This window comes from Miniopterus schreibersii (genome assembly GCF_964146895.1).
Source record: "Miniopterus schreibersii genome assembly, chromosome: 3".
Taxonomy (NCBI): domain Eukaryota; kingdom Metazoa; phylum Chordata; class Mammalia; order Chiroptera; family Miniopteridae; genus Miniopterus; species Miniopterus schreibersii.
Window position 1 is genome coordinate 7,283,208 of NC_138103.1, and position 20,213 is coordinate 7,303,420.

A 20,213-nucleotide genomic window follows, 5' to 3' on the forward strand; every position below is an offset into this window, starting at 1 on the left:
CCCTGGGAGTTAGCACCAGATCCTCAATTCAACTTTATTCCAATAATTTAATAGAAAATTAAAATAATAAATAATATGAAACAGACTGAGAAGATAGCTGAGCTGGTGCAGGCCGAGGCCAGCCTAATACAAAGTTAAGGGGGTAGGGAGAATGGTAAGGGAAAGAGGGAGGAACAATACCCTGAACAATGGTTGGGAGGCAGCTCAGAATGTGGAGGGAATTATTAAGGGGCTGCCTTGACACTTTGGCATGTACAATGTACTAAAAAAAGAGAAAGGTAATTCTAAATCATTTTAAACCAGCTGATAAGGGAAAATAGCAGAGCAAGGGTGGTGATGAGGGAATGAATGTAGGCCTTCTGAAGGGATCTGAGGGAAGGGGCTGGAATGTACCATGTTATTAGCAATGATATGAGAATGAATGGAAAAGGGCCAAAGTGAACTGTACCATGCAGTAAAGGGACAGAAGGGAGACCCACGGCTTGGCCAGCAAAGCCGGGGTGAAGGTGTGGGAAGGGGAGGAAAAGAAAGAGGGACTGGGCCCCAGTGGCAGGCGGAAAACAAGGAGAAAGGTCAAGATCAGTCCTTGAAGACAATTTGTTGGCCATGAGGACGCTCGTCATGGGTGATGTGGCGCCGGACATGGATCCTGCGGACACGGTGCTCTCGGTTCTCCTCATCCTCCCCTCGGCCTGCCCCACCACCTCCAGCTACACCCCCTGTGGCCTCCAGGAGGGCTGGGTCTGGGCCCCTGGGAGTCTCGTAGATCAGGATGTTCAGGGTCTCCTCAAAGATCCGGGCCTCTGGGAATTCCACCTGCAAAAGGCCAGCAATCCCCAGCTCCCATCCTCTGGTCCAGCCACACAGTGACCCCTTTCCCCCCGGATGCTCCTGCACTGGCACACCTCCTAGTCTTTGCAATCACAGGTTCTTTGGCCTGAACTGTCCTCTTTGCAAGTTCTTTACTCAGCAAAGTCACACTTATACTTCAAGGTGCAGCTCTGAAGTCAGGCAGTCATTTATTTTCTCTCCTTTGCTACCAAGTCTCTTGATATATTCTTTCATTAGACAAATATTTACTAAATGACTACAAACAGGTATTGTTCTAGACACTGGAAATAGAGCAGCGAACAAAATAAAGTTTCTATCCACAGGAAGTTTGCATTCTAGGGGGAGGACGCAGACATACATTTAATAAAATACAAACTGTCAGATGATCACAAATGTTATGAAAAAAACTATAGCAGGAAAAGGGGTGGGGATGGTGATGGCCAGGAATACTGTAAAAGGGAATTCAGAGAAGGCCTCACTGAGATGACACTTGACCAATGGCCAAAGGAGGGGAGGGAAGGAGCCAGTGCGTAACCAGAGGAAGAGCAGTCTGGGAAGAGGCAATGGCGAGTGTAAAAGCTCTGGGGCAGCACTGAGCTAGTGTATTATTTGAACATAAGCAGCAAGGCCAATGCAACGACAGTGATGAAAAGAGAGTAGAAGGGATGAGGCAAAGAGGTGATTGGGGGTTCCTCTTGTGTGGCTTGGAGAAATATAATTAACATAACTCTTAACAAGTTGCATTCTAATTACTGGTTTATCTTCCTGTCTTCCCAACAACAGAGGAAGCCTCTTAGAAGCAGGGTCATGCATTCAATAAATGTTTCCTAGCTTCCACTGTGTGAGAAACACTTCTACTGGCCTCCACTAGTGGTAGAGAAATAGGAGAAAAAAGATACAGCCCTAGTCACAAGGAGCTAACACCTTACTACTGAAGAAAACCCCCTCACCACCCTCGCCATCTCCAGACCACAATAAACACTGTATTTAGCTAAGAAAGGAGTATGACCAACTTTGTCTGGGGTTGTTGGGGCGAAAGTTCATGTGTGGACATGTCTCAAAGTGATGCTTGGCTTGGGTCTTAAAGATTAAGCACAAGTTCATCAGGCAGACAGGAATGAGGAAAATTAATTCCAAGAAAAAGGAATAATGTTGCCCTGACCCATGTGGCTAAGTGGTTAGAGCATCGGTCCATGCACTTAAAGGGTCTTGGGTTCAATTCCTAGTAAAAGGCACATACCTGGGTTGCAGGTTCAATCCCTGGCCCTAGTTGGGGCACATGCGGGAGGCAACCAATTGATGTCTCTCACATCAATGTTTCTCCCCCTCCCTCTCTCCCTCCCTCTCTTTCTTCCACTCTCTCTAAAAGTCAATGGAAAAAATATCCTCAGGCCTGGCCGGCGTGGCTCAGTGGTTGAGCATCAAACAAGGAACCAGGAGGTCAAGGTTCGATTCCTGGTCAGGGCACATACCCAGGTTGTAGGCTTGATCCCCAGTAGGGGTCGTGCAGGAGGCAGCCTATTAATGACTCTCATCATTGATGTTTCTATCTCCCTCTCCCTTCCTCTCTCTCTAAAATCAATAAAAACATTTAAATATATATATATATCCTCGGGTGAGGATTAACAAAAAAAAGATAAAGGAATACTGTGTACAAACTTGGGGAGTGTGAAATAGCACTGGGTACTTAGAGACTTGCAAGAACCCTGGTGTACCTGAGGCACATCACTCATAGGAGGGTCAGAAGAGACCAGGCTGATAAGATCGTCAGAGGCTAGATGGTATGACATCATGATTTACAGTTAAGACCCCAGAACTTGGAACTCCGGCTCCTCTCAGTGATGGACTTTCCCCTGCCTGATCTGCTGAGTTGCCTTTGTCCAGGGCCCTGGTCCTGCCAACCACCATGGCCCTCCCTGACCAGGCCCTGAGCCCCTTCTGACCTTGGTCTGCTTCTTCTCCGTGGCATAGACAATGGAGGTGCAGCACACCTCGGCGATTTTGCGGCCCTGCCCGTAGAAAGACCAGCAGCAGATCTCGTCCCCCAGGACATCCTTGAGGAAGAGCAGCCGCCCGTGGAAGCGCAGGGCCAGTTTGTCAAACAGCTCGATGTTCTTAAGTAGGTTGTCATCTGAAGTGCTGAAGACCAGGGGCCAGGAGGCCTCAGCACAACTGGCTTCCCTCCCTCTGTTCCCCCCAGGACAGGGCCCATATACCCAGCACTCTGGTCCTGCCCAGAGCAGCGAGTTTCCTCCACCCCTGGGGCCAGGCCAAGCAGGCTTCAGCAAGGAAGTAGCATTATCTGAGCAAACCCCAGCATGGCACAGTGGCTATCTGTGCAGTCTCTGGAGTCAGGCTGCATCACCTGGCATCCTAGCTCCACCACTTTGTAACTGGGTGAAACCAGGCAAATTACTTCACCTCTTGGTGCCTCAATTTCCTTAGCTGTAAAAAGGAGATCGCAACAGTACCTCCCTCAAACAACTGTGAGGATTATGAGTTAATATATGTAAAGTACTTAGAGTAATGCCTGTTATAAAATAAGCACTTGGTAAATGCTAGTTATTATCATCTAATCCTCACCAGAACCCGTTTACTGATTAAAACTAATGCTCAGAAGCGAAAATGACCTGTCCGAAGTACCCAGTGGATAAGTGGCAGAGCTGGAATTCCCATTCAGGCAGGCACTCTATTCGTCCGTGTGTGTGGCCATAGCCCTCCCCTTGAGCCAGGAGCAGGGCTGTCTGGAGCCCAGGATTCCACCCAGTGCACCTCCCTAGCCCCATGGCAGTCACCTCGTGTAGGAGTACTTGTTGTTACTGCGGTTGTGCAGGAGCTTCACCACGGGCTGTTGGGGGAGAGAGGATGGAGAAGCATGGGGCTCAGGCTGCAGGAAGAGGCCCACAACCTCCACCCTACAGGGCTCAGGGGCCTCACCTTGGAGGTGCTGGCCAGGAGCTGCTGCTCCTCCTGGGGAGATGTCACCATGGGGATGAGGCACAGCGGGGACAGGTTCTCCCTTTTTTGCTGGAGAAGAAGCGGAAGGTGGTTAACAGCACAACCAAAGGTCACTCACTCACCACTTAAAAGCTTTCAAAAGCTGCTTGCAGCCTTTGGGAAAAAATCCAGACTCAATTGTCCACAAGGCTCTGCAGCATCCGACATCTCTGATTTTGTCCCTACCCATCTCCCCTGCCTGCTGGGCTTCAGCCCCACCAATGGCCTGTTGTGTAGCATGTCCAGTGTGTCCCCACCTAGCCCTTTGCTATTCCCACTACCAGAAACAGTGTGCACTCAGCTGTCTGCATGACTGGCTCCTCTATACCATTCAGATCTCAACTCAAATAGTGCCCCTCAGAGGGTGCTGGTCCTCCTCCCTAAGCTCCCAGGCTGAAGCAGCCTCCTCTACTTCCTTTTCACAGAATCAGTTCACTTTCTTCATGGCACTCAGTTCATTTTTTCTCAGTTTCTGGTCTATTTGCTAATGGTCTGTCTCTTCCCATCTAGGTGATAAGTGCCTCATGTACAATAGTGCTCAGTAAGTATCTGTTAAATGAATGAACCTGACTGGGTGGGAGGCTGGAGGCAGAATCAGAACCAGACACATAGGCTTCTTTCCTTTTCTCTGTCTTCTAGAATCTTCATGCCAAAACTCCTCTCACCTCTCCCAACTTAAAAACTAGATGTGCAATTCTAACACAAATTCCAAAAAAAATTTTTGAGACACTCATAAAACTTTTCCTAAAATTAATATGGAATAAAAGTCTACTATTCGTAGGTCAATTTAGAAAAGAGCCAAGGGGAAAAGCCAACCTTACCAGATATTAAAATATCCTACAAAACCATAATAATGAAAACAGGGTAGTTTAGTTGCAGAAACAAACAAAAACAATGGAACAAAACAGAGAACTTGGAAACAAGACTAATGTATATCTGAGAACTGATATTTACAAAGAAGATACCACAAATCAGTGGGGAAAGCACGGAATGTGTATTGATTATTGCTGTGTAACAAACTTCCAAAATTTAGCAGTTTAAATCAACAATCAACATGTCTCAGTTTCTGTGGAGCAGGAATTCAGGAGTGGCTTAGCTGGGTGGTCACAACATGGCAGCTGGCTTTTCCAAGGCAAGTAATTCCAGAGGGAGCAAGGTGGAGGCCTCAGTGGCTTTTATGACCTAGTTTTGTCAGTCCTATTCAGTGTGGGAGGAAGCTACAAAGAGAACACTGAAAACAAGAATCACTGGGGACTGCCTTAGAGGCCGGCTCCCACTGATTCAAGTCCCTCCCATATGCAAAACACACTCACCCCCTCCAATGGTCCTCCAAAGTCTCATCTCATTACAGCATCAGCCTGAAGTACAGAATCTTGTTATCTAAATCAGGTCCACGTGAGGATGAGGCATCTTGGATGTAGTTCCTTAACTATAGCTCCTTAAGTACATCTGTTCTTGATCTGAAGACCAGTGAACTAGAGACAAGTTGTCTCTTCCATACACACAATTCACAATGGTAGAATAGGCATTAGGATACTCACTAGCACACTCTTGTTCAAAAGGGCAGGGCAGGGGACAGGAGACACCTAGAAGTCACTGTATCACGGAAATTTTTTTTTTAAATCCTCACCTGAGAATATTTTTTCCATTTATTTTTAGAGAGAATGGAAGGGAGGGGAGGGTGGGGAGAGAGGAAAGGGAGAGAGAAACACAGATGTAACAGACACACATCAATTGGTTGCCTCCCACACCCCCTCCCGGGGGGAAGGAGTTGGACCTGCAACCCAGGTATGCGCCCTTGACCACGAATTGAACCCGAGACCCTCCAGTTGCAGAGGCCAATGCTCTAACCATTGAGCCATGCTGGCCAGGGCTTCACGGAAATTCTTGATTCAGATGGACACATGTTGGGAGCTCTCTGATGCCTATTCTTGCCCCAAAATGATTCTCTTTGGCTCTTGGCTCTGCCCTGAGTCATCCTTCCTTTTCCATGAAAGAGTCCATACTTACAGCTCCATGATTTCCTTAGCCTGCTTGCTGCCTATAGAACTTTGGGGGAGGAGGTGTCTGAAGGCCTCTTCTCCTCTTGCACTGCCTCTGTTCCTTTCAGTGTTTCTGCCAATAGAATTCTCTTAAACATTTATTGGGTGTCTTCTCTTGTGAGTCTTGAGATTCACTTCATTAGGCAAAAGCCACACACTCACAAATCTCTGTGAAATAAGTTCTCCTCTACTTTGGGCTTGTGCTGAGACTGCTAGGGACAACACCTTTAAGCTTCTTAGATGCACTATTATTTGATTGAATGATTCTCTGAGGTATCTTCTTTGAAATTTTTGAGATTTTAACAAAAGATTTAACAACTGCATCCTCAGCTTCAGTATGTTTTCTACTTTCTACATTACTGGAGTCCAGATAGTGTTGCTAAACTTCTGCCACTACATAACAAGGATCGCCTTTGCACCAGTTAACACTTTCCTCACTGCAGCCTCCTCAAAGGTCAACTCTTTAGGCTTTTATTAACACCCTCTTCAAAGTCCTTCCAGCTTCTGCCCATTTCCCAGTTCTAAAGCCACACCCACATTTTAAGTTTTTGTTATGGCAGAATCCCACTCCAGATATCAAAATCTGTTATCTACTGCTGGGTAACAAATTACTACAAACTTATTGGCTTAAAACAATAAACATTTATTCTCTCACAGTTTCTGGAGGTTGGGAACTTGAAATTGGCTTAGCTAGGTGGTCCTGGCCCACGGTCTCTCATGAAGCTGGAGTCCAGATGTTGGCCAGGGCTGTAGTTATCTGAAGACCTGACTGGGCCTCAAGGATCCGCTTCTGAGATAGTTCACCCATATGACTGGGAGTTTGTGCTGGCTGTTGGCAGGAGGCTTCGGTTCCTCACCAAGCAGACCTCTCCCTAGGGCTGCTTGAGTATCCTCACATGGCAGCTGGCTTCCCCCAGAATAAGTGATCCAAGACAGGGGCAGAAACAGCAATGTCTTTTATGGCCTAGCTTTAAAAGTCACACACTATCATTTCTGTAATATCCTCCTGGTTACACAGGTTAGCCCTACTCAGTGAGGGAGGGGACTAAACATGAGCCAGAGTGAGGAGGAGGCAAGAATTCTGAACACTTTTGGTGGCCATTTCGGACAGTGGCTAGCACAGGCTGTTAATAGATGCACTGGGAAGCCAGCTCACTCTGAGGAGGAAGGAGGACAAGAGTTAAATCCCCTCAAAATTCCTATTTACCCCAGTGGATTCTACATTTAGATTAAAAGACCCATATAAAAAAGATAAAAGTATAAAGCTATTTTAAAAATGTAGAATGGGAAAAAGTTTTAAACAAGATCCTAAAAGGAAACATCTTTAGGCAAAAAAAAAAAAAAGGAAAAAGTATTTGACTACATTAAATTAAGAATTTCGTGCCCGGCCGGGTGTGGCTCAGTGGTTAAGCGTCAACCTAGGATCCAGGCGATCAGGGTTCGATTCCCGGTCAGGGCACATGCCCGGGTTGCGGGCTGCAGCCGATCAGTGACTCTCTCATCATCGATGTTTCTATCTCTCTCTCTTCCTCTCCCTTCCTCTCTCTGAAATCAATAAAGATATATTTAAGAAAAAGAATTTCGCATTTATGCACAACCCAAGGACATGGACAATGGTGGGGAGAGGGATGGGACGGGGTGGAACGGGTCATTGGGGAGAAAAAGGGACATATGTAATATTTTAAACAAAAAAAAAAAATTAAAAAGAAAAAATATATATATTTCTCTTCCTGACAATGGAAACCTTACAAATAATCCCATGTAATAATGTTGAAGGAATGATAGAATTATAATTATTCTACAACCCTAATGAAATTATTGATTCAGATTTCAGGTAAGGGTTATCAGCTGGTGTGTGGTTGATAGGTAATTGCCATTCATATAGTGCCAAAATAACATCACACAGATTACTTAATAGTTGGCAACGAGGGAATGTAACTACAATGGAAGGATTACACCAACATCACTTGAATCAAGGGGCTAATTCTGAGCATCACTAATGATGAGTCATATTAACATTATGCATCTCGATATAACGCAATATGAAATATATAAAATTACCTAAAATGTATTCTAACCAAAATGTTTAATATCAAGCCTTTAAATCTACCACTTAGTTTATATAAATCTCAGAATGGGGTAGGTTACAAACCAAATGATACCACAAGTAAACAAGCAGGCAAATTTGGAAACTAGTGGTCTTTTTAGCAAGTCAGCATCATGAAAAAAAAAGCGACTGATTTGGGTTAGAAGAGCCTTAAAGAACATAATAACCAGACATGATGCAAGGATCTAGATTGGGCCCTTGTTTAGATGAACCAGCTATAAAAGACATTTCTCGTATGAATGGAGAAATTTGTGTATGCCCTGGATATTAGATAAAATTTTATTGACATGTAAAGATAGCAATTATTAACAAAGCAGATTATAAAAAGCACATACAGTATGATTATATTTTGGCAAACACACACACAAAGACCTGGAAGGATATTTGGTACTTTTATATTTTTAATTATCTGTGTTTTCTAAATTTCTATAATATATACATACTACTTTAAAAAGATAAATATTTACAATAAAAAAATCCATTAAGAATAGATGCTACAGAGAGGTGACATTCTAAGGGAAAACACTGGCAACACCTAAAACCAACTAGAAATTATCATCAGAAACAGATTTCTTCAACTGAGATTCCTCTCCTGAATCTGAAAACCTAGCAAGTAATCTAAGTAACTATTTTCTCAACTCTCCCAAGGATGGTAGGTAAATAGTACCATTCTAGATACATTGGAGAACACTAAATTTATTATGTATAATACATGTCTTAGGGTAAGAGGGCTTAATTCTCCCTAGGAACTAAACTAAATTATGCAAGGATCTCCTGTAAAGCAACAAGAAAAAGATTAAAAAAAAAAAAATCTCAATAGAAAATTTGGTCAAGAATATGAATGTATGTGGCTGGTGTGGCTCAGTTGGTTGGAGCATTGTCCCGTACACCAAAAGATCATGGGTTCGATTCCCAGTCCGGGCACATACCTAGGTTGCAGGTTCAGTTCTGGTTGGGGTGGGTTGGGGCACATACAGGAGACAACCAAATGATGTTTCTCTCTTGCACTGATGTTTCTTTCCCTTTCTCTCTCTCTCTCTCACTTCTTCTCTCTAAAAATTAACAAACATATGGGGGAAAAAAGAATATGAATAGACAGGGAAACCAAAAGAGCTAGTACATGAAAAGATCTCATTAGTAACCAGAGGAATGCAAATTACAATGAGATCACTTTATACCAATCAGATTGGCAAAATTAGAACACTGGATCATGCTATGTGCTGTCAAGGATATGCAAAACTGAGATCCCTTATGAACTCCTGATCAAGAGTGTAAAATGCTACAGCCATTTGGGAGAGTAATCTGATGATATTGCTGAAATTCATTTGTATGTGTCCTGTGACCCAGCAATTCCACTTCCAGCTACAATTATGAGAAACTCTGGCCCTGGGCCCACAAGGACACATGTATGAAGATGCTCACGGTGGCACCATTTGTGGAGGCAGAAAGTGGGGAGGCAATCTAGTCTAGGTCTCCAACCTCAGGGGAATGCATAAATAAAATATGGTGAATGCATACCATCGATTTCTGTGCAGTAGTTAGAAGCAAAGAACTAAATGTACATAAGAGCAGCATGAATAGATATTGAAAAGAGTATTGAATTAAGAAACAAAACACATGATCCATAATTCAGTGCCATTTATGGAAACTTAAAATGCATACAAAACAATGCTTTAGCTTTTCCAGGGTACAAACATAATCCAAGCATATGGAGGGATATCTATGCGGAAAAGGGGAGTGGGCAGGGGATTGGAGATAAAGGAAAAAAATAAAAAGAGAAAAGGATTTGCATAGACAAATGATGATTAAGTGCCACACACTGAGGAGTATGATGAACTCAACATTCTGTACCTAAGTCTTAAAAACAAAAACAAAAAAACCTCCAAACAAACAAGCAAACACTAGCCAAGTGGGGTAGAGATGGGAATGGTCTCAGGGAAACCTGTAACAGAGGTAGTTGGAGCATAGAAGAAAAAGCACTGTGCTTGAAAGTCAGATAACCTGGGGCTGAATGTGAGCTCTGCTGCTTACTGGCTCTTTGACCTTGGATGCATCCCCAACTTCCTCATTTTTTAAAAAAAATAATCAAACAGGAATACAAGATGTGCATACAAGCAGATAGCAGAACCACTCCTGACACAAGGAGTGATTCTGTGGGTGTGGATAACACTAGATAAACATTAGATTCAGGAGTGGGTGTGGGATAACATTACTCAGGAATGCACTTCTCCAAGATCATCCCATTCAAACTGCAAGTGGTGACCCATTAACAGGTCATGAAATAAGTTTAATGGATCTCAAACAGCATTAAAAGGAAAGAAAACAATATATCAGAGAGTATGTCACTGAAAGTATCATTTTATAAAACTCTTATTTCAGTTATATATATAGGGTATCTCAAAAAAACTGTATACACACTTTGAATAATTATTAAATCCAATGGGTTAAATCTGAAAAGAAAGAAACATCAGCCCTAGCCAATTTGGCTCAGTGGTTAGAGCGTTGGCCTGCGAACTGAAGGGTCCTGAGTTCGATTCCAGTTAAGGACACATAACTCAGTTGCAGGCTCAATCCCTGGCCCCCGTCCGGGCACGTGCAGAAGATAACCAACTGATGTGTCTCTTTCACATCGATGTTTCTTTCTGTCCCTCTCCCTCTTTCCCTCTCTCCTTCCCTCCCTTCCACTCTCTGAAAAGCAATGGAAAAAATATCCTCGGGTGAGGATTAAAAAAAATTTTTTTTAAATGCAAAAAAAAAAAAGAAACATCAATTGAGCTATTAGCTTTTTAGTAGTATATATATTTTGGGGGGACACTCTGTATATATGTGACTATGAAATACAATTCATAGTCACATATATGGGATGCAGTCACAAAGTTTGAAAAACATGGATACAGCCAGAAGAAATTCTATGCTTTTGGATTCCAAGAATAAGTATTCCCCAAGACAATAGACACTTGTTCATAGTTGCCACTTTTTAATATATAAAAAACATCAAAAAAAGAAACCCTTATAGTCTCCACTAATATTGTATCATAAAAGAAAGGACATTTTTAACATTGTAAAAACAGGACAGAATTAAAGGCTTTATGTAAAACTCATTACATTGTACAATTTTTCTCACTTCTCTATCTTTAGGAACATGAAGACAGAATGCTAGAGGTAGGAACTGACTCACTCAAGGTCACCCAGTCAGCTGTGGTGGAGATGACACTTAACCCATATGTCTTGGCTATGCTTTCTAAGATCTCAAAACCCAAGAGATCCACAGAAATTAAGCACAGCAGGTGGGGCTCTGGAACCCCCATTTTATTGGGAGTGACCCTATTTCTATGAGATTTCATTGCAAAAAAAAAAATCTTAAGCCCATGGGAGCAGGGTGGGGTGTTTTCTGCCAGGACAGAACAAGATCAAGGAGGTCATTATATTCCAGTTTAAACTTAGATTTTTTTCCTAGTGGCACAAGAGAGTTATTTATGATTTGATTTCTGGGCAAAGGGGAGACTAGATTGGGATTACGTTTGAGGATAATTAATCAGATGGTAGTATAACAGCTGGTTTGGCTGGGTAGAAATAGCAAGAAGCAGAGAGAGCAGTCATTTAACCACTGCAATCGTCTTAGCATGAGATGTGGGGGGGCCTGCCTGAGACAGCAGGGATGCAGAAGACAGCACCCCCAAATTTTCTGGGGTCATGGCTGGTCAAAGCCAGGACAGAGGCAGCCTCTCTAGGCAGTGTCCCATATTTCCTTTTATTATAGTTTTTTAATGTCCTTGTATCTAACTACTTGAGTAGCTCTCACAGGGACATGGGCATAGGACTCAGGAGGTGGGGGAGGGACCCTCACCTGTAGTGCCAGCTGGCAGTCCTCAATCAGGCCCTGTACCAGATAGTAGCGTGCTTCGCCGAGTAGCTCCCCCAGTTCTCTGGTACTCTCAGGCAGTGGCACGGACCCATCCCGAAGGTAGTTGAGGATTGTACCAAAGTGGCGGCCACTCCGGTCAATCAGCACCCAACCTGGTGGGGTAGGGAGAGGAAGGAGAAAGGATGGCTTTGCTGGGGGCCTTGGAACTATTAAACTTTTATGAACAAAAGGATTTTAAAGCTACAAGTCTGAATTTTTCTCAAACCTCTGCCTTACCCAAGAAAATACCGTTAAAACATGTTGTATTTCCATAGGCCCCCCTTTTTTTAAAATCCTCACCCAAGAACAAGTTCACTGATTGTGAAAGAGAGAGAAACATAGATGGGATGCTTCCCACATGCACCCCAACCAGGGCCAGGGATCAAACCCACAACCCAGGTATGTGCCCTGACTGGGAATTGAACCCAGTTGGTTGGTGCATGGAGGATGCTCCAACCAATTGAACCACACTGGCCAGGGCTAGGCTCCTTTTTAAGGTATCCAGCCAAAGAGAATTCCTTTCCAAGTCTGTTCTACATTGAGAAGGTTCTCACCATGAGAAAGTTCTTACAGATTACCTTATCAATAAATCTCTAATCTCTTGTGTTAATTCTGAGCATTCTATTTAATTAAAATGTCTACACCACCCTCTTAAGTTCACTACCATTTTAACCTTTATATTGTTCATAGAACTTATTACTATCTGGAATTACATGTCTTTTTTTTAAAAAAATGTTTTTATTGATTTCAGAGGGAGGGAGGGAGAGAAACATCAATGATGAGAGAATCATGGATCAGCTGCCTCCTGCACGCCCCCAACTGGGATGGAGCCCAAACCTGGGAATGTGCCCTGACCAGGAACCGAACCATGACCTCCTGGTTCATGGGTCGACATTCAACCACTGAGCAACACCGGCCAATCTTTTTTTCTTTTTTTTTTTTGTTGAAGTCCCCACCTGAGTATATGTTTAGAGAGAGGAACAGGGAGGGAGGGAGAGAGAGAGAAACATCAACGTGAGTAAGAAACATCAATTGGTTTCCTCCCGTATGTGCTCCCTACTGGAGATCGAATCCACAACCTAGGTATGTGCCCTGACCAGGAATGAAACCCGCAACCTTTTGGTGCATGGGACCATGCTCCAACCAACTGAGCCACCCAGCCAGGGCACATGCCCTTTTTTTTTCGGTATGTTTACTTGCTTATTGCTCTCCCCTGTCCCCACAAAAAAGTAAACTCAACAAGGCTAATCTCCTCAGGTTTATTTACCTAAACAAAGTATCTCCAGCACTAACTGGCACTTTACAAATACTTATTGAATAAATAATTTCTTCACCTTTAGATATTTGAAGACTAAGTTCCACCTCCCAAATGTTTATTTTCCTGCTCTCACAATCTCTGTTAACCATCTCTGAATCTCCCCTCCAAAACTTTAAGGTTCCACTTGGGCATGTGAGGCCCAAACCTGAATGGCACCCTGGGAGAAGGTAAGGTTCACCTGCCAAAGAGAACTCTCCACCCTCCACTCCCGCGTCCCTGGCAAACCTAAAGCAGCCTTCTCCTTCTACAATCTGCACTTACAAATGGATTCCTAGAGTGTATTAGGCAAAACACAGAGACAGACAAGACCCTCCAGCTCTCCAGGCTGGTTGTCGGCAGTGCTAAGATACAGAGGGGAACAAAAGGCTGGGCAGCTGGAAAAAACTGATGAAGGTTGCCTGGACGGATGCCGGTGGCAGCAGGGCTGGTTCTCAAGTTTTTTGAGCTGAGGAGTGAAGGGTGGGAGAATTGGGTGGAGGTGGTAATGAAAGTTCTGTAGTGACATGTTCCATCACTTACCACAGTGCCTGGCAGCGCTGGAGAGGGGTTTGTTCCGTAAGTGTAGGTTACTGCTGAGAGTCAAGATCGGGGGAGGAGGGAGATTATGAACGAAAAGGGGGAGAAGAGAGGGAATGTGGGGGCTGGAGGAGGTGAGAATGAGCTGACTGGACGGCAGTGAGAAGAGAAGGGACATGAAGACACTGATCGGTGGAAGACTAGGGGTAGGGGAGCCGCCGATCCGTTGGAGGAGGACGGCACAAGTAAGGGCATCGCAGTACCTCCGGCGTCCGTGAGTACCTCCGCGCGGCCGCTGAACATGGCCTTGAGCATGGTGTCCTGCCCGGTGAGGGTGCGCAGCGTCGTGTAGTGCAGCGAGCCACCCACGTTCAGCTTCACGTACTTGCTGTTCGGGGTCTGCGGCTTGAGACCATCGGCGGCGGAGCCGGGCTCGAGTCCCCAGGGCTTCGGGGCTTCCAGGGACAGGGCCTCGGCCGCCGCCGGGCGCGAGGCCTCGGCCGACATGCCAGGTGGTGGCGGCGGCGGCGGCCGGCGACCTTAAGCCCTCTCCGCGCCCTCCGGCCGCTCGCAAAGACCCGGGGACCCGAGCCCTCCCGCCGGGCGGCCGCGCGAACACGCCCCCACGGCGCCGCTACTCGGAGACGCGGGCCCTCAGCCCCGCGGCGCCGGCACCTCCCCGAGGCTCGGCCCAGCGGCCGCGCAGGCGCGTCAGCGTACCGTCCGGACCTCGCGAGCCCGCGAGTGCGGAGCATGCGTAGTGGCCTTCGGCCGGTAAAGGAGTCGCGCGCGGGGTGCGGCGGGTGCGGCGGGTGCGGCGGTTGAGGCGCGTTCGCTTCGTTAGTACCGGAGACCAGATGCTGGCGGCGCCTGGCCCCCCGCCTGATGCGGAAACGGACGTCGTGGTGCCGGGGTTGGGTTTCAGCTCTTGGCGCGATTCCCAGGCACGACAGGGAAACTGAGGCCCAGAGAAGCTTGGGATTGGGTAGGGTATCCGCCCGCTAGCCCCTCGCCCTGGACAGAAGAGAGCTGCGAACAGGCACCAAGGGAAGCGCTTTTAAAGCAGGCTATTGAAAAACAAATCCAGCTGAGTAAATTTAAAGATCAAATTGGCTTTATTCAGCTATGCATGAATCAGACAGCATCCCATCTAGCAAATAGAAAAGAGCTCCCCAAGCTATAGAAAAGGTTGTTAAAGGCAGAAAGGGGGTGAAAAAAAGGGAAATTATTAGCCAAGAATGCATTGTTTCAGGCAAGGCGGCCCTCCTAAGGGGACTGGAAGAGGGCCTGGGGGGGTGGGGTATCTCACTGGTGCTGACCCGCTCATCCCATGTTGACTAAAGCTTGCATTCCTGGGAGATCTTGAGGTTGCAGTTAGGTTAGGTGTTAAGTTTTGGTTTGCTGATGTGGGGCTTAGCACAAATCACTCCCAGTTGTTACTTTTTTTTTTTTTTTAAATATATCTTTATTGATTTCAGAGAGAGGAAAGGAGAGGGAGAGAGAGATAGAAACATCAATGACAAGAGATTCATTGGTTGAGCCCGCAACCCAGGCATGTGCCCTGACCGGGAATCGAACCCTGATCGCCTGGATCCCAGGTGGATGCTCAACGGCTGAGCCACACCCGGCAGGGCTGTTACTTCTTTTAAACAAGGCTAAGGGGGGGTGGCTTCCCAGGGGAGGAGGCGGCAGTGCGAGGACATGCAGGGTGTGAGTAGGGAAGGTCGTCGTGGAAGGGCCTCTCTGCCGAGCTGATACTGAGCTGAAGCTGAGAAGTGGCCAGGTGGAGGCATGAGGCAGAGAGTGCCAAGCAGAAGGAAGGGCCGGTACAAAGACTCCAAGGCCGGAACAGGCTTGGTGTAATACGGAGCAGAAAGAATGTCAGGAGTCGCTGGAGTAGCTGAGCAAAAAGGTCTTAGAATCCCAGTGAATGTCCTGAGATACCCAACCCTGAAAGAAAGAAATAAGATAGAAACACGTCGTTGACGAGAAAGTGTGGTGAGAAGAGCTTAATGTCTGTCAGGGAAGTCTCAGGAGGGAAGACTAGAGTTGAAGAACTGGGGGAGGAGGTGTTTTGTGCCACTGAAAACTGTTTTGTTTCATTCCTTCTGCCTAGAATTAGGACATTTTCTCTGGTCGGATCAATGACAGTTGGCCTTTGGCAAAGTTCTAGAGATACCAGGTTGCACAGCACCATCCTTATGGATCCTTGTGCCAACTAAAACTGGGCCAGATATCTGCGGCCAAATATCTGCTTCCTTCATGTTTTCTCACTATTACTCTAGTTTGTACCTTTATCTTTCTGATACAATTTCATTCAAAACAATTTAGAATTGCAGTGACCATTTGGGGGAACTTTTGACAAGAATAAGATTGTTTATTTGAGAGGTACCTCAGAAAAGAGGAAGAAACCCTCATGAAGAGATTGTCTTGTCTGTCAAAAAGAGATTATTTGGTTTAGTGTAGGCAATATTTCATTTCTGTACTTTGTAGATTAATAAATGCTCTATTAAATTGTCAAGTGCCTAAGTTTTTAAAATAAGCTGGGATGTCACTTTTTGTGTGTACACGTATATGTCAAAATCTGTTTTTCTACATTCAAACTGTTTTTCCTCTCCTAGCAGAGGGGTCATTGATTAGATTTTTAAAGTGGTAATTTCATATTTCTCTAAAGTAGCTCCCTCTCACCTTTTTTTGCTGTTTCCCACTCTTGGAAAACTTTAAAGATTAACTATTAAAAACTTCCATTTTATGTGTGTACTCTAGGAATAAGCAGTCCACTTAAACAGTTAAAAATGTCTTAAAGAATTGTTAAACTATGTATGTTTTCTCCGTGGGCACTGAAAAGTGTATTTATGTGTGATAGGCTTCAGTATTACAGTTATAAGATAAGAAAAGACCTTAGTTCCAAGATAAAAAGAAGAGCGTTTGACATGATCTAGGGCTTTAAATTTGCCATGGAAAATAATGCCAGCATGATATTTTGGTTTGTAAAAGATCAAAGTTAATTTTCAAACGATTTAAACCTTTTTAATTTTTATATTGATTTTATAAGTTAAGTTATCATAGATTTCATTTTTATCATTTTTAATTTTCTTTTTTCTGCAGTCACCATGCTGTACATTACATTCCCAGAACTTATTTATAATTGGAAGTTTACATATAAATATAAGTTTACATATAACTGGAAGTTTGTACCTTTGACCACCTTTGCCCATTTCTCCCCCCCGCACCCCGCCTCTGACAATCACCAGTCTGTTCTCTGTTTCTGAGTTCAATTTTTTTAGATTCCACATATAAGTGATATAGTGTATTTTTCTCTGTTTGACTTATTTCACTTAGCATAATGCCCTCAAGGTCCATCCATGTCATCAGAAATGGCAGGATTTCCTCTTTGTTTTTTTATGGCTTATATATCACATTTTCTTTATTCATTCATCTGTTGGACACTTAGTTTATCTCCATGTCTTGGCTATTGTAAATAATGCTGCAATGAACATGAAGGTGATTTTGTTTCCTTCAGGTATATACCCAGAAGTGGAATTGCTAAGTCATACAGTAGTTCTATTTTTAATTTTTTGAGGAACCGCCATACTGTTTTGTAAGGTGGCTGAACTGCACAGGGGTTCCCTTTTCTCCACATCCTTGCCAACACTTATCTCTTGTCTTTTTGATAACAGCCATTCTAACAGGTGTGAGGTGATGTCCCATTGTGGTTTGATTTGTGTTTATCTGATGGTTAGTGATGTTGAGCATCTTTTAATGTACCTGTTGGCCATTTATATTTCTTTGGAAAAATGTATTAAATGAATGCTCATAGAAAAAAAGATAGCTAAACAATTCTTGGTTTTCTGTCCTCTAGTTTTCCCTTGTTTCTGGGAAAAAAGTTAGTTACTTTGGTTAAATATGATAATTAATATAAATGTTTGACTATACTATGTATAATAATTACAGAGGTACAATACAAAATAAGAATATATATACAAAATAATGGTTATATTTCTATTTGTTTATTAAGAGGGTTATAATTGATCAAGATAGTAAATTTAATATATGTACATTGTTTTATTTAATATACTGATAAGTTAATTATGTGTTGTTGTTTTTATTGATTTTAGAGAGGGAGTGAGAGAGAGGGAGGAACATTTATTGGTTCCCTCCCTCACGTGCCCTGACCAGGGATCAAACCTGCAACCTGGGTATGTGCCCTGACCAGGAATGGAACCCGCCACCTTTTGGTGTATGGGACAGTGCTCCAACCAGCTGAGCCACACCAGCTAGGGTGTTAATTATGTTTTAAAGCTTTCAATTTATTACCTATTTATATATTTCTGTATCTATGTGTGCCTAAACACATACATGTATATGTACATACTAATAAACAAGTCATGCCCTGGCTGGTGTTCTCAATGGTTAGAGTATCAGCCTGCACACCAGAAGGTTGCTGGTTCCATTCCCAGTCAAGGGCACGCCCCTTGGTTTGGGGTTTGCTCCTCTCCCCTGGTCGGGTGCACAGGGGAGACAACCAGTCAATGTTTCTCTCGCACACTGATGTTTCTCTCTCTCTCTCCCCCTCCCTTCCACTCTTTCTGAAAAGCAATGGAAAAAATACCCTCAGGTGAGGATTAACAACAACAATAACAACACATTAAAAATAAATAATTCACTGAAAAGATGTTACATGAATGATATATAAAAGGTGGAAAATAAGAATTTGGGCTTTTTCTTCCTGTAAAATGATTAAGTTTTTTTATGTCCAGATTAATAGAGGGATTTTTTGGTAACCAAAATAACTGCTAACTCTTGGTGTTTTTACTTTTTTAAAGAATAGTTTGTTGATTTTTAGAGAGAGAAATATCAATTAGTTGCCTCCTCCTGCAGGCCCCCACTGGGGATCGAGCCCACAACCTGGGCACATGCCCTGACCCAGAATGGATCTAGCAACCCTTTGGGGCACTGAATGACTCTTAGCCAACTGAGTCACACCGGCCAGGGCAACTCTTGGTGTTTTTTAACATACTCATAAATCATTTTTGAAAAGATTCTTCGTTTTTGAAAAAAGTTTCGTTCCTAATAAACATTGTTCATTGCTGTGTGTTATTACAACACTGCTTATCAATATATTTTTTAAATTTTATTGAATTTATTGGAGTGACATTGGTTAATAAAGTTATATCGATTTCAGTTGTACAATTCTATAACACATCATCTTTATATTGTATTGTGTGTTCACCACTGCAAGTCAAGTCTCCTTCCATCACCATTTATCCCCCCTATACCTTCTTCTACCTCTCCACCTCCTTCCCTCTGGTAATCACCAAATTGTTGTGCCTATGAGGTTTTTGTGTTTAATCCCTTCACCTTTTTCACCCACCTCCCCAACTCACTTCCCCTCTAACAGCTGTCAGTCTGTTTTCTGTATCTATGAGTCTGTTTCTATTTTGTTTGTTTATTTTGTTCATTAGATCCTACATAAGAGTGAAATCATATGGTATTTTTCTTTCTCTGACTGGTTTATTGCACTTAGCATAATGCTCTCCAGGTCCATCCATGCTGTTTCAAACGGTAAGATTTCCTTCTTTTTTACAGTCAAGTAGTATTCCATTATGTAAATTTACCACAGCTTTTTATCCACTCATCTACTGATAGGCACTTAGGCTATTTCCAGATCTTGGCTATTGTAAATTGTGCTGCTATGAACATAGGGGTGCATATATCCTTTTGAATCAGTGTTTTGGGTTTCTTTGAATGCATCATATTTCTTTTCTTGGATATTTATATATTGTTTTCTCTACAACTATTCTGGATCTTGCTTTTTCCTAAATTTAGGCCCCAGATTTAAATAAACCAATGGGACATTTTTTATTCCTAAATTATCTTTGGGTTTCTTAAAATGGCCATTAGGTAACACAAAGATCTGCTCCTATACTCTATAAAAGAAAAAAACAATAAGAATAATTAACTTTATTTGGAATTCTCCAAACATTAATTAATTCAAAATCATTATGAGAGCTCTTTTGTCTGCAAAACTCATACTTTTTTAAAAAAACGAATAAAAGGAGAGTTTATCTTCCTAAGTTATTTACACATGAGTGAAGTATGTTAATACAAATATCTGTCAATTGTTGTATACTTTTCAAGTTAAAAAAATTATATTTAAGCCAAAGACTGGTATAACTATCTACAAAAAGACCTGTTTCCAGGATTTTGGATTCACAAGCCCCTTTCCCTTTTTGTTCATGAAAAGTCTGAACAAGCATTTGGTGTCCCGGTTAATTATAGGGGGGTCATCAGAGGCCTACTCCTTATTTTAGTCTTTCATTAGGTCCAGTAGCCAAGGCATATCTACCTCATCTAAGAGCTGTAGCAACAATAGCAGAATGTGTGAAATTTTCCCCTGATTTATTTCTAGGTCTCTACTAATTGTAATGGTTCCCCCATTCTAAAGACTTCTATCCTGTTCTAGTCTAGTCTAGTCTAGTCTAGTCTATTCTTTCT

At 43.3% G+C, this 20,213-nt stretch overlaps 1 protein-coding gene across 2 annotated transcripts; it reads right to left on the reverse strand.

Moving 5' to 3' along the window:
- Window positions 1–27: 27 nt before the first annotated feature.
- KCTD13 (potassium channel tetramerization domain containing 13) lies at window positions 28–14,417 on the reverse strand. Of its 2 annotated transcripts, none has more exons than XM_081133370.1 (6): window positions 13,979–14,417; window positions 11,825–11,994; window positions 3,769–3,858; window positions 3,627–3,679; window positions 2,775–2,970; window positions 28–816 (listed from the first exon to the last, which is right to left on the reverse strand). In XM_081133370.1, exons 1-6 carry the CDS (start codon window positions 14,220–14,222, stop codon window positions 580–582), a joined length of 990 nt encoding a protein of 329 aa, XP_080989496.1. In that variant the 5' UTR covers window positions 14,223–14,417; the 3' UTR covers window positions 28–579. The 2 variants fall into 2 exon arrangements, with proteins under 2 accessions (XP_080989496.1, XP_080989497.1); XM_081133371.1 differs by lacking the exon at window positions 28–816 and adding an exon at window positions 996–1,698.
- Between the last annotated feature and the right edge of the window lie 5,796 nt (window positions 14,418–20,213).